At 33.2% G+C, this 12,205-nt stretch overlaps 3 protein-coding genes across 10 annotated transcripts in view; 2 read left to right on the top strand and 1 right to left on the bottom strand.

Moving 5' to 3' along the window:
• The window catches only part of LOC106155977 (uncharacterized), a 52,614-nt gene extending 49,809 nt beyond the window's left edge, over nucleotides 1-2,805 (bottom strand). For 3 of the 7 annotated variants that reach the window (XR_015333149.1, XM_087006376.1, XM_087006377.1), the window contains exons 1-6: nucleotides 2,571-2,804; nucleotides 1,908-1,993; nucleotides 1,556-1,713; nucleotides 1,098-1,228; nucleotides 618-753; nucleotides 248-372 (exon numbers count right to left, since the gene is read on the bottom strand). Coding sequence is in view for 6 of the 7 variants with exons in the window: in XM_087006376.1 (XP_086862502.1) it covers nucleotides 248-372; nucleotides 618-753; nucleotides 1,098-1,228; nucleotides 1,556-1,713; nucleotides 1,908-1,993; nucleotides 2,571-2,676 (742 nt within the window). In the remaining variant the exon portion in view is untranslated. Of the gene's footprint in view, nucleotides 1-247; nucleotides 373-617; nucleotides 754-1,097; nucleotides 1,229-1,555; nucleotides 1,714-1,907; nucleotides 1,994-2,570 lie in introns of all 7 variants that reach the window. The other 4 variants (XM_087006374.1, XM_087006375.1, XM_087006373.1 and 1 more) reach the window with 3 other exon arrangements.
• Nucleotides 2,806-2,935: 130 nt separating this feature from the next.
• On the top strand, nucleotides 2,936-5,005 carry LOC106155975 (uncharacterized). The gene is made up of 2 exons (XM_013531024.2): nucleotides 2,936-3,294; nucleotides 4,182-5,005. Exons 1-2 carry the CDS (start codon nucleotides 3,030-3,032, stop codon nucleotides 4,352-4,354), a joined length of 438 nt encoding a protein of 145 aa, XP_013386478.2. The 5' UTR covers nucleotides 2,936-3,029; the 3' UTR covers nucleotides 4,355-5,005.
• Nucleotides 5,006-8,284: 3,279 nt separating this feature from the next.
• Nucleotides 8,285-12,205, top strand: part of LOC106155980 (sprouty-related, EVH1 domain-containing protein 2) — a 32,909-nt gene continuing 28,988 nt past the window's right edge. Inside the window, exon 1 of one of the 2 annotated variants that reach the window (XM_013531029.3) lies at nucleotides 8,285-8,528. In XM_013531029.3, coding sequence (XP_013386483.1) covers nucleotides 8,500-8,528 — 29 coding nt within the window. In that variant the 5' untranslated portion in view covers nucleotides 8,285-8,499. Of the gene's footprint in view, nucleotides 8,529-11,267; nucleotides 11,441-12,205 lie in introns of those variants that run through there. The other variant, XM_087006384.1, reaches the window with a different exon arrangement.

Raw genomic sequence — 12,205 nt, 5'->3', positions numbered from 1 at the left:
CATATTTCTGAAAATCCTACACCTTCATTAAACTGTTTATAATCAAAATTGAAATAGTTATTGATTGTTTCATGGTTAACAATTTTATTTTAAAAGTAAAGTCATCATTATTTCATGTACAGGGTATAAATGACATCTTCAATTTACCAGCACTTCATTTCTAATCATTATTTTCTTTTATATACTTTTAGAAACAACACTTTATAAAAGAAACATATAAAAACACATTTAATTTAACATTCATTACCATTTTCTTCTGGTACAGTCACTAGTTGTGGTTTTTGTTCAGTTTCATTTTCACCAGAGAGCAGCACCATCTCCACGTCTGTCTTCCCCTCCGCCATATCTGATATGGATTTGTCCTTGTACTTTCTGAAAATATAAAAAATAGCACATTTAGATAATAAGAATAATTATTATGATTATGATTGTTTACTACGTAGTATTTTTACTGGCCTAAATTCAATTTTTATTATTATCAAATTCAGATAAAAACATTTCTATTGAAATGCAAGCATCTTCTTTATAACGTACATACATATATATAGATCAACATAAAATCACCAAAAGCTTTTTTTTTCATATAATACATGTACCCCTTAAAGAATTCTGTTTACCCTTTAATCGGTTTCATCTCTGTGCTTGCACCATGTTGAAGAAGTAAAGACACAATGCGTGGGTTTCCCCTCAGCACTGCGTCATGGAGAGGTGTCATACCATCTGCATTGGTCATATTGACTGAGGATGCTTGGCCTAAATACATGATAAATACATAGCATATTATGATAAATATATAAATCTTAATTCCAGTTCTAGAGTCTATATACACACTATATTTTTATCACTGTATCTTTGGTGTTGGAGACCTGTTTCCTCTCACTAGGCACTACCAGTATTTTTCATAGTCCCTGGCAGACTGTGCACTGTTTGTTTAATCTAATATTATATAAACATTTAAGCATATAACTGTAAGTTCACGTTGATATTACCATTGTAATATTTTATAAGACAGTATTTTTAATTTTCGAGGTCAATCTTAAAATTCAGGAGCAATGTATTTGTCAAATTTCAGGGCATCACTTAAAATGGAGTATTACCCAAAAGTAACTGCACCATGTCTTCATTTCCATAGCTAGCTGCCCAGTGGAGGGGAGAGGATTTGGTTTCTTCACTATCAACAGTGTTCATATTGAATCCCATGTTAAGGAACTTTTGGACTTTATCACAGCTGAAAGAAAATTGCACTGAACTCATTTTAAAAGTTTCTTATAAATTTCACAAATGGCAGTCAATCTGCAAATCATAAATAAAACTTGCATGACAGTAATGTGTGTGTGTGTATGCATGCTTGTATCAATGTATGTGTATGTGTGTCAACACCCACAAACTCAAACTTGTGTGCATTTTTATGTGTATGTGCAAATAACCAGCATATAAACTAATGCTGTAAATTTTCTTATGCACACAGGATTCCTAGGATAGATAATATTCAATATAAAAGCTGCAAATTACAACTAAGTAAAGGCCTTACTAAAATGTAATATTTCTCACATACTTGGATTGTGCTATACTTTGGAAGAGTTCAGATGTGTACACAGTCAAGATCTGAAGGTTGTCCTTGGCCAGATCAAGTGGAGTCTGGTCACTGCTATTGCGGATAGAAGGGTCTGCTCCAGATGATAATAAAGTCCTCACTATATCTGGATCACCCAGCTGTAAAAAGAAAAATTATACAGTGAACATTTACATATTATGTAAAAATTTGTTACATTTAAGTGAAACTGCCATTTGCTTAAAATAAATGTTACTTACTGTATAACACCTTTTGAATAATCAATATATATGTATCAAATTTAATTTCCACATAGACTTTTAGAAATTTTCAAAATACATTAAAAACATATCACCTTTGTAGCCATGTGGAGCACTGTGCCTTCTTCACAAGAAATCGAGTTCAACAGTCTGTCACAAGTAAGTTCATCTGGAGTGTCACCTGTCAATCAAAAGCTCTAATTGTAAATTGTATTGACATACATGTAGGCAGCTGAAGGGCCAGCAGTTATAAATTAAATACAACTACTCTTTGTAAAAGTGAATTAGAGAGCATTCAGATAAAAGCATCATACTAAATGGGAAGGTTCAAATCTGTTGTGGCTCTTGCTAAGTACTAGTACAATCAGGTTAACTAAATGGCACACCCCCTTGAGCAGCTGAGAGGTGATTAGCCAAGTGCACGCGAATTACCTCTAGCTGGTTGAGGAAGTGTGTCTGACATTTGAGGTCATTTCACTGATTGCACTTAGCAGTTATCTATCACAGATCTGGGCCGATCCAACTGTGTGCCTATCTGAATGGGGTCTTACTGTTTATTTACACTATTCAGTCAAATAAAAGACACCACAGAATAATAACGTTAATTATTAAGAATGAAAGGACAAACTCAAGGAAAATTTGACATGGGCGGTTTTCTGCATGATTAAAATATCAATATTAACAGATATTTTTTCTGCTGTCATTATTTTTCTATGAACTTACAGAAGATCTTTGGAGGAAATATTCAAACGACAAACCTGAATCACACGCCGACAGTACTGTTCGTACAATGTCAGTGCGTTGTGCTATAATAGCATCTTTTAAAGAGTTCTCCGCTTCGGCTATCAATGCCCCTTCCAACATCCTGATATCTTGTCGCAATGCACTACATCAGAGACGACGAATTCAAAACGCCATCAAGGTATTCCCACTGCAGGAAGTCAATGCAGACGAAATGTCCACGCTGGAGTGACATGCGCACACACTCCCTTCTCAACACGAAGGGCCTCAGATTTTGGACCCAAAATGGTTTATTCTGTGGTCTTTTATTGTGAAATTGGTTCAGTGTGATATTCACATAGTGTTGTTTTTAATAGGTTGATTTCGTGGATGCTTTCCTTTGGCCTAAAGTTATTTTATGATTATATTTTTAAACAGCTGAATTAGTCTGTCTTGTGACCTTGACATTGTACACTTTCATAAAAATTTCATGCACGATGTCGGCGGTAACAAGATTATTTCTGTCGTCAACACGTCCCACTGGTGCACTCAAATTCATAAGGGCTACATTTGCTACTCAGCCAGGGAGCAAAGAACACATCGAAAGTCTTATAAAAGACAAAAAACTGGTAGTATTTATGAAGGGCACCCCTGACGCTCCACAGTGCGGGTTCAGCAATGCGGTTGTTCAGATTTTAAGATTCCATGGCGTGAACGAATTTGATTCATATAACGTTTTACAGGATGAAAATGTCAGACAAGGTCAGTGAACGCAACCTGTGTGTTATGCAGACTGTTTAACCTTAGATTTTTTTTATTTCTGGGACTCGAGTCTGATAACTATTTGAAAGACCTCTTTCAAAAATGGGGTGGGTGGGTGACATGGCATATGAAATGATAGCTGGAAATTGAAATGGTGACTTGTGTCGAAAAACAGATGGATAAATTATTATTTTTATTATTATTATTTTGACTATTCCATAGTAGGTTTCCTTTCTGTCTCCCCAGTAGAAACTTTATTTATCTCATTATATCATGAAAAAGGGAGAGAAAATAACATAACTGCCAAACAAAATGAAGCCTCAAAAATTATTTTCAAACGCCAACAGGAATAATTGAAGTTCTTAACGAATTTAAGAGGTACCTAGTACGATTAATTTTAAGAATCCGAATAGATACTACTGAGATTTTAACGTCAATTTCAGTATGGAAGTGACTGTTTGAATAATTCCATATATTGCAGGCTTAACATATTAAATGCATTCTCATGCCACCTGGTTTTTACTACCCCAATAACTTTATTAAAATTGCTAAACAAACTCAAAATTTGCTAGCCATTTTTGTTATTCATCAGATATACCTATTTTGGAAGGGATAAGTTATAAAAAATACTGCAAAAGTATTATAATAATAACAGTAATTTACCAGTTATGTTAATTTACTTTGAGCAAAGCTTTATTTTTGATTGATATGATAATCAAGTTTAAGTATTTTGTAATACAAAAAAGAAAGTTTCAATGATCTGTATACTTAACTAGTAGTATATTTCCACATTTTCCTCTTGATAGGCCTAACTATACTTTTAAATTGAGAGCTGAAAGTTGCAGAAAATGTCATTGATTATAGTCAAGTTTCTGTTACTTTTCTAGGCATCAAAGACTACAGTAATTGGCCCACCATCCCACAAGTTTACATCAATGGGGAATTCATAGGAGGCACGGATATCATGATTGAAATGCATAAAAATGGAGAGCTGATTGAAGAGCTTGAAAAAATTGGTATTCACTCAGATTTATTAGACAATCCAGACAAACAAGCGTGATACATGTAGTCTGAAGCAGTGATGGAGTGGAAGGATGCTGTTACACATTGTCTGGGGGACTTTAATCCAGGTTTTCACCCCAGAGGAGGATTATAATCCATACAAACAACATGGCATGCATTAGGAATGACAAATCTGAAAATAGAAAGAGATATTGGGCTCGTTTTTGAACAAGTGTAAGATAGGATTGGTTTCTCACCCAGAGGGATTTTAATTTAATAAAAAAGGAGTACTAGTATGTCTGAACACTGAACATAATTATTGAAACAATAAAATAGAACAATCCGCAAAGGTTATGTAATCCAATACTCACAGCAAAGACACCTGGTTAGCCTGAACAGCATTGTTTAATAGTAATTATGTGTTAGTATTGTTACTCTTATTTGTTCCTTATATATTTTATTTTATTAAGACAGCATAGACAAACTGAAGTAGCACAAGTGTACTAACAAACAAGTGCATGTTATTAATCTCATTTTAATGCCAAAGTGTTGTTTATAGATTGAAAAATGATATTGTATTTTAAAAAGCACATTATATAAATTCCATTTTTGTAAGGCTTCATAACTTGGGAGGTTTTATGGTTAAAAAAAAATTCAGGGTTAAAGGTTTTTAAGGAAACATATGAAGTAAATGCGCTTTACTTAAAAATATGTGTCAGTTTCTTACACAAAACCAATAATATCCATATGTCAAAAAGATTTAAAAATTTTTTTTAATGAACAGATATTAATGTCTTGCAACAGAGCAAAAAGGATTCAAAATTGTACTTGCAGAATTTTGGTGCTAAATTTGACTAGTTACTAGTATTTTCCCTTTGGTCCATATCGTAGAGAAAGTAAACAAAAATATCTGCAAATATTATTTTATGGGAAATAATATTTAAAAACTGGGATGATTCTGTAGGTTACACTATTTGCAACAGTATTGTGGCATTTGACGACGATTTCACATAAAGACTCTTCATATGCATCTTTAATAGTTGTATTTGTAATCTTCCTTTGAATAACTCCTGTAAAATATAAAAGTTGATATTAGATGTACTGTCTTACCCCCTGGCAAAGACTAAGAGACCATTCCCAAAGACTATCGAACTATCTCCAAGGGGATTCTCTCTTAATTGCAATTAACTGAAGTGGCTTAAATGTCTGTCATGCCTACTGAAGCTGATAGGGGGTAATTAACTATCGTTTAGCAACTTAAGTAGGCGTGCCAGACATCTTGAAAGCAAATTAACGAGAAACCCTGTGGAGATGGACCGATCTTGTTAGATCGATCTAGGTATGGGAACCGAGTCTGTGATATGTTTGGCTTACAGCTGCTCACAGTACAACAGTTCATTCCGTACACAGAAACCTCAGAAGTGCGTAGCCACCCAGTGTCCCAGCATTGCCACCAGACAGATACCATACTACAACTTTTACGTAACAGTCTCAGGTCACAGCTGTATCGCAGACTAATCTCTAGTGCATAGCAAGGCTAAACATATTTTTTCATTTGTATTATGGATAATTTAGAATGCTTTCTTGTTTTTAAAACTGTTTAAAATATAAAATATGAATTTTATTTTTTTTTTTCGTTTACCAAAGTGAACTCTGAACACAAGAATGACAGTTATACAGCAAAGTCTGAAATAATTTCTGGCTCAGTTACAAGGTATGTACAGTGTAACAGCCAAGCTGTTTCTTGTATCAATATAGATGTGATGTTCTGGTATATTTTTCAAAGTACATGATACTAAGACATCCGAATTCCTCAATTTTTACACACTACATCAGATTCAAGGGATGTAAATTTTGTATAGACTTTCAGTTAAGTTGATTGATAGATGTTAGCTTGTTGAAAAAAGAACAAGAGTGATTGACTGAGAATTAACTGTCCCACCCCATTGACTGTTTGTCACTGATTGCTATACTCTCTTTCTCTCTGTTAAACTTATATAATTCCTATAAACTGAGAAGTGATGCTATAAAACTATACTACAGAAACTATATAAAGAATACTAGAATCTTGCTACTCTTCACAAGTTGGTTACCTTCGCCTTCACATATTTTTCATTCTGCCTCAACAGCATAAAAAATACACTCAAATGCAATCATTTGTCCATTAATATATATATATATATATATATATATATATATATATATATATATATATATATATATATATATGATCTCCTCCCATTCTGATAACCTATTGGACATGGCATGCCTAGTATACAATGAATGTATACATTGTTCTCTAGAAAGAGAAAACAATAATTTGTTTTCATGGATTGGATCTCTGATTTTTCATACTTTTAAAACTTTTTAATTGTTTTCTTAGTTTTTTCATTGACAAAATTAAAAGGCAGACACTAAGTAACATGAAAGTGCCATTCTATTTACCTAAATCCATATTTGAACAAAATATAGTTTCCACACAAATGCTACTGATTTTCCTATAACCCTTAATACGAAGTACACATAAATTTGCTGTACATAATTTTTTTAATGCCGCCTGCTTTATAACCTTATTAAAATAATAAATGTGTCAATGGTCCTAAAGTTGATTAAAAACTACCACTAGGTGTCAGCACCTTACATTTCTTAAGGAGAGCTTAATTTCTTTTTTATCAGAAGAAGCATGGCATGTATCAATGTAGATAAAAGTATCAAAATTATCCATTGTAAAATATAATATAAAGGAACATAGATGTTATTAATATTGTCTTTATAATAGTGCGCATGTGTATCACAGAGGGATATAACACCCTTTAAAATTAATGATACTTAGCCATGATTCTTGCTCACAACTTTTAAAGTGAAAATATACTGAAACCATGTAACCATTCACTCAAATTGTGCCAAGGGGAGGGGGTTCTTTTACACAAGGCAACACTGGGTATTTCTGTGTTTATAAGTCTACAAATTGTAGAGAACAGCAATAAATAAATAAAAATGTAAATAAATTGTATAAATAAAAACACTTGTTGTATGTCTTTGCCCCAGAATCTGATTAATAATCCAATTAAGCATTATCAAGAGTTCATAAAATTATAAGGCTTAAAAGTTTCATAAAGATTTTGAAACATTTCTTGCAACAATACCAGTAGTCTATATGGATCAATTTTGATACAATTACTGTAGTGAAAATATTAAGTTGGAATTTAATTTATTTACTACTGTATTTTGCCATGGTTCAAATGACATAGGGGTTTGTGGTAAAATAACTGGTTTCCCGAAAAATAGTTGAAAGACTTTAGTCATTTCAAATTATTCACACAATTTTTATGCCTGTTATAATTTTTAAGGATTATCAATCAAGGAAAATATCACATTGGTTTGATTAACATGGTACAATTAATGTGTCAATCAAAATCCATCAGCGGTAAATATGGCACAGTATTTGACCTGTTTGATCAATGAGGTTCTTCTATAGTGTCAAATGTTTTCAAACCCGTTTCATTGCATTTGTATGCTGTTTACTGTAGCACGCCGATATTTCTTTGACCCAATTTCTGTGCATGAAATGAGATGAATAGGATTTCCAGTGTATACAAATGACGTCACAACTTACAACTAAATATGATTGGTCGACAGCCTACGACGACATTTGCATGAGAAATATCAATGTACCCTGGAATTTTTGCAACTTTTAAGGAAAATACACCACTCGTCCAACTACTAAAGAACTATGAATTTAAAGCAACTGTGTAGCTTGAGACTGAAATGAGTTGCAATGTTGCATTAAGGCATTTTGCCCAGTAACTGCTTGCCCTTCTCTTATGCACAGATCTGCCTTGGTCTTTATTATTTGCATAATGTACATGGACTGGTGTACTGACTTGGTAGGCCATTAAGAGGCTTTGCACGTGCCCCAAATCATTCCGCGTTACTCCGGAAATCGTTTGAAAGATTCTAAGAACATGGATTTTATAAATATAGAGCATTTCAACTTAATGTTTATATAAATATTTGAAGGTTATAATGATATGAAGTTTTCAAGTTCGCCATATAGTTCCACTGGGAAACTAGTTATGAACTCATTTATTGCGCAGGCTCAAGATGAATGAGGGTGCTGTAAGGTTACCATTTCCTGTCTGATGAGTTGATGTTTCACGACCATTTTCTTATAAAGTATGATGGTGTACGTCAACGTATAATATGTCAGAGGAAGGCGAGTCAATCCAAGAGTAAGTAAATTTCATTTTAAAAGCGATCTGGGTGTCACAGCGGTGCCATCGTGGCCGCTTTATGTGGGCCAGTCCGCGACTTAGGTGGTGGCCCTTAATATCGGTCTGCGGATTTTACTCTTCTAAAATTGGTATGTTGTTGTGTCATTTTCTAAAATAACATTCGGACAGTTGACTTTCTATACTGACAACACCTATCCTTCTTAACAACTGGCCGGACGCCAATGGGGACGTTAGAAACCAACAGCCCCTAGTCGCCGCCATGTTCCAGCACGGTCCATGGCAGCTCATTCATAAATTTGTTATCAATGAATGTGGGGACTGAATGATACGGCGCTGGAAGTAGTTAGTGGACGCAGCGCTCATTCAGTCGCCTATCATAAGATTAATTTGCCGGAGGATTGCAATTCACAGATAGACACTTGTTATTGGCAGAGATACCATATTTAAATGAGTAGTACATAGTTTGTTACATATATATATTTTTTATTTATGCCTGACCCTGCTCCTGTAATTCACGATGTTTCCCAGTAATCATGATACTGGCAATATTGATTTCTGGTGTTGATTTAATTGCTGTGGTAATTACCAGTGCTAGAAGTTATATTGATGTCATTTGATTTCCACTGATAATATCTGAGTTAGGTGTGATCTAATAAGTTCATGTAACATCAGTAATGGCCACGGCACAGGTTGACTTGATAGTTGCTACATATGCAATTTACTAAATGGTGGCAGCATATCTAATGAATGGTATGTGTAAAGACCATGCATTAATTGATGCAGTGGATAATTTTATAGAGGATTTTTGCATTCTGGGATTTATTTATTTATTTATTTATTTATTTTTTTTTTTTTTTTTTGGGGGGGAGGGGGTCAATTTATTTATATGCTTATTTAGAAATCAATTTTGGTGTGATTTTGCTAAACGAGTTTTAATAGAAAATAATTAACAATGATTACTAAATGACATAAGATAAAGAAAAGCCTGCCCAGTTGATGACATTGGTATGCCCTTTTAATAATCATCTGTCTACTTCTTAATACCCACCCTCCCAAAAATAATAAAAAACAGTAAAAATAAGTATGATTCTAAAGGTAAATGTGTCATATTACCCAAAACTAAATAGGCAGTGGCTCTGATAACCATATTGAATTTTATTTTTTATTTTTCCCAAAGATATAACTTGTTTGCATATTAATTTACATTAATGATGTATTAATATCACTTTTGATTTCAGTTGTGTATACAGTTGTCACATGTATTACCTTCACCATCTTTCTTTATCATTTTAAAAACATTATTGATTTAATATTGACTTTGTGAGAACTTTTAAAGTAGTACAATAAGTTCAGTTTGTCCACACAAATTATTGCGATGCAGAGGTCAAAGCCCACTTGTAATTTTTAAGGTTTTCTGAGACTCTTATATATAAAAGTATTCAGTGTGGAATATTCCTCAAAGCTGCCACCACAGATGTCTGTGTTAGGTTATCAGTATTCTTGTATAATAGAGTTACACATTCATCCACTTGTAGAACTCTGAAGATTTCAAGACATTTTATATTATACTTTATATTAGTATGCTTAGGATGACAGGTCTTCAATATGTACTCAGTAAAAAGAAATTGAAATCACTCTTGAATAATAGCAAGTTATAATTAGTTCTGTTTTAAAGATATATTAACTGTGTAGGAGTCTGACATTGTCACACGTTTATCCTTCTCCATCTTCTTTCTATATCATTTTTAAAACTACTCGACATTGGAATGAATTTGCAAATATGTCACTGAAATTGTCTGAGATTTTTTTATTTACATAGTATACAGACACCATACTTGCAGCAAAGTTGAATTGTTTATTAAGGAAACCTGTCAAAGGGAATGTTTTGTGGCAGTAGGGATAAATCTGACTATTTTGGGCTTGTTTTGTGTGTTTTTTCATAAATGATGGGAATTTTTTGTTAAGGTTGCCACCTAGTTATTTCAAAATTGGGAAAAGGCAGATCTTGTGGTTTTTATTTATTTGCCCTTTATGTCTTTTATTTTAAGAAAAACAATTAAAAAATGTATCATATTTTTAGTAGAATATGCAGTTTTTTTTATCAAGAAATATACATATAATATCAGAAATATTTTACCAAATAATAATAATAATAATGCATTCTTGATAATATGGTCAGAGAATATTTATATAATTAACATCAGGTATCAATGAGTACATCATTTATTATGAAATAGTTTATACTATAAAAAATTATTTTACAAAGTTTAAGAGGAGGGTGAATTATAAAAATCATAACTTGATTTACCAAAATATTAATTTAAAATCCTCTCATTATTAAAAAATATATATATATTAATGTATTTCAAAATATAATTTTAATCACAGTGCCTTTTTGCAAGCAATCCCAATCCAAACATAGAAAGATATCAGATCAACTCCAAGAGCTATCCCTTGACAAGGCCGACACCTAAATTACATAAGGCCCTGAACAAGGATGATCCATGGTCTGCCAGGTCCCAGTAGAGACAGGAAGTGGAGGCCTGGGGGCCCAGATAAAGTGCTTGATTAGAAATGAGTATCTAGATAAGGTACATACTTCTTTCCTACAGGAAGTGTGTCAAACACTCCCCATCCATGTTCATGGCATCATTTGATTGGTTCAGGTCCAACACTGTGGATGAATGGAGGGAAGAAATTGTTGACGTGCCATAATCCATGTTTTCTTGTTGTAGTATTTTATAGAGATCAGAACCATGGATAAGACTGAGGGATGGTCACTTTATGGCCATGCATGAGTGTAAATGTTGGTATATCCCTTCCATATAGACTGGACAAGGAAATGGGCTGGAATACTTGGAGTGGACCACTGGCATTTAGATTTGATGCAAGGCCACAAATAAAAAGTGGTGAGCATCTTAAGTTATGCCCAGTCCAAAGATTTATGATTTTATAGACTTGTAGTCAATGTCGATGTCAAAGACATGTTTCTGTAGCTGTGCTTTGAAAACGTAGGGATAACTAATTCACGATAACTAGTTCACGTTCCAATGTTGGATTGTTGATATTTCATTAAGATTAGAAATTAGCCACCCTAATCCATTGACCAGAGCCCAGTGCTCCCCCAGTGTGGGCAGCTTACACTGTGTTTATTAGGGAGATAATCAGTAGTGTTTTTGTAAATAAATTACCTGACAGGGATGGTGAAAATTGGTAATTTAAAACTTACCATTCATGAGGATATACTGGAGTAGATGACACCTGTTGTGAATTAAGTTGGGAAATTCATTAACAGTAGTTACCAAGCTACTTGTTGCCATATCTGTAAAAAAAGTTTTATTCCTTGATAACTGAACCTTTCAATCAGATGTAAGAAAAAAATTAATATATTTTTAGTTAAATCTTTTTTATTATCATTATATAATTCCTTAAACTTCCACAAGTTTGATTTATTCATTCATGGTTTTCAGTCAAAAATCTACAGTATTTTGTCACATTGCAATTAATTCTAGTGAGAAAAATATTGTTGTCTTCTTGCACATATATCTTCTTAAATTTGAATTTGTTTAGGGTAAGCTTAAATGTCAGACTAATATTCTCAGTCTGACTTTTTCAGAAACTCCACCCTCTGAAAAAACTGTTTGATAATCATTTTGCAAATGGCTGCCAGGCTG

This window comes from Lingula anatina, chromosome 2 (genome assembly GCF_051362555.1).
Source record: "Lingula anatina isolate TDL-2025a chromosome 2, LinAna3.0, whole genome shotgun sequence".
In the NCBI taxonomy this organism is placed as follows: domain Eukaryota; kingdom Metazoa; phylum Brachiopoda; class Lingulata; order Lingulida; family Lingulidae; genus Lingula; species Lingula anatina.
The sequence above is the reverse complement of the archived record's forward strand: the minus strand, read 5'-3'. Positions and strand labels throughout refer to the sequence as shown.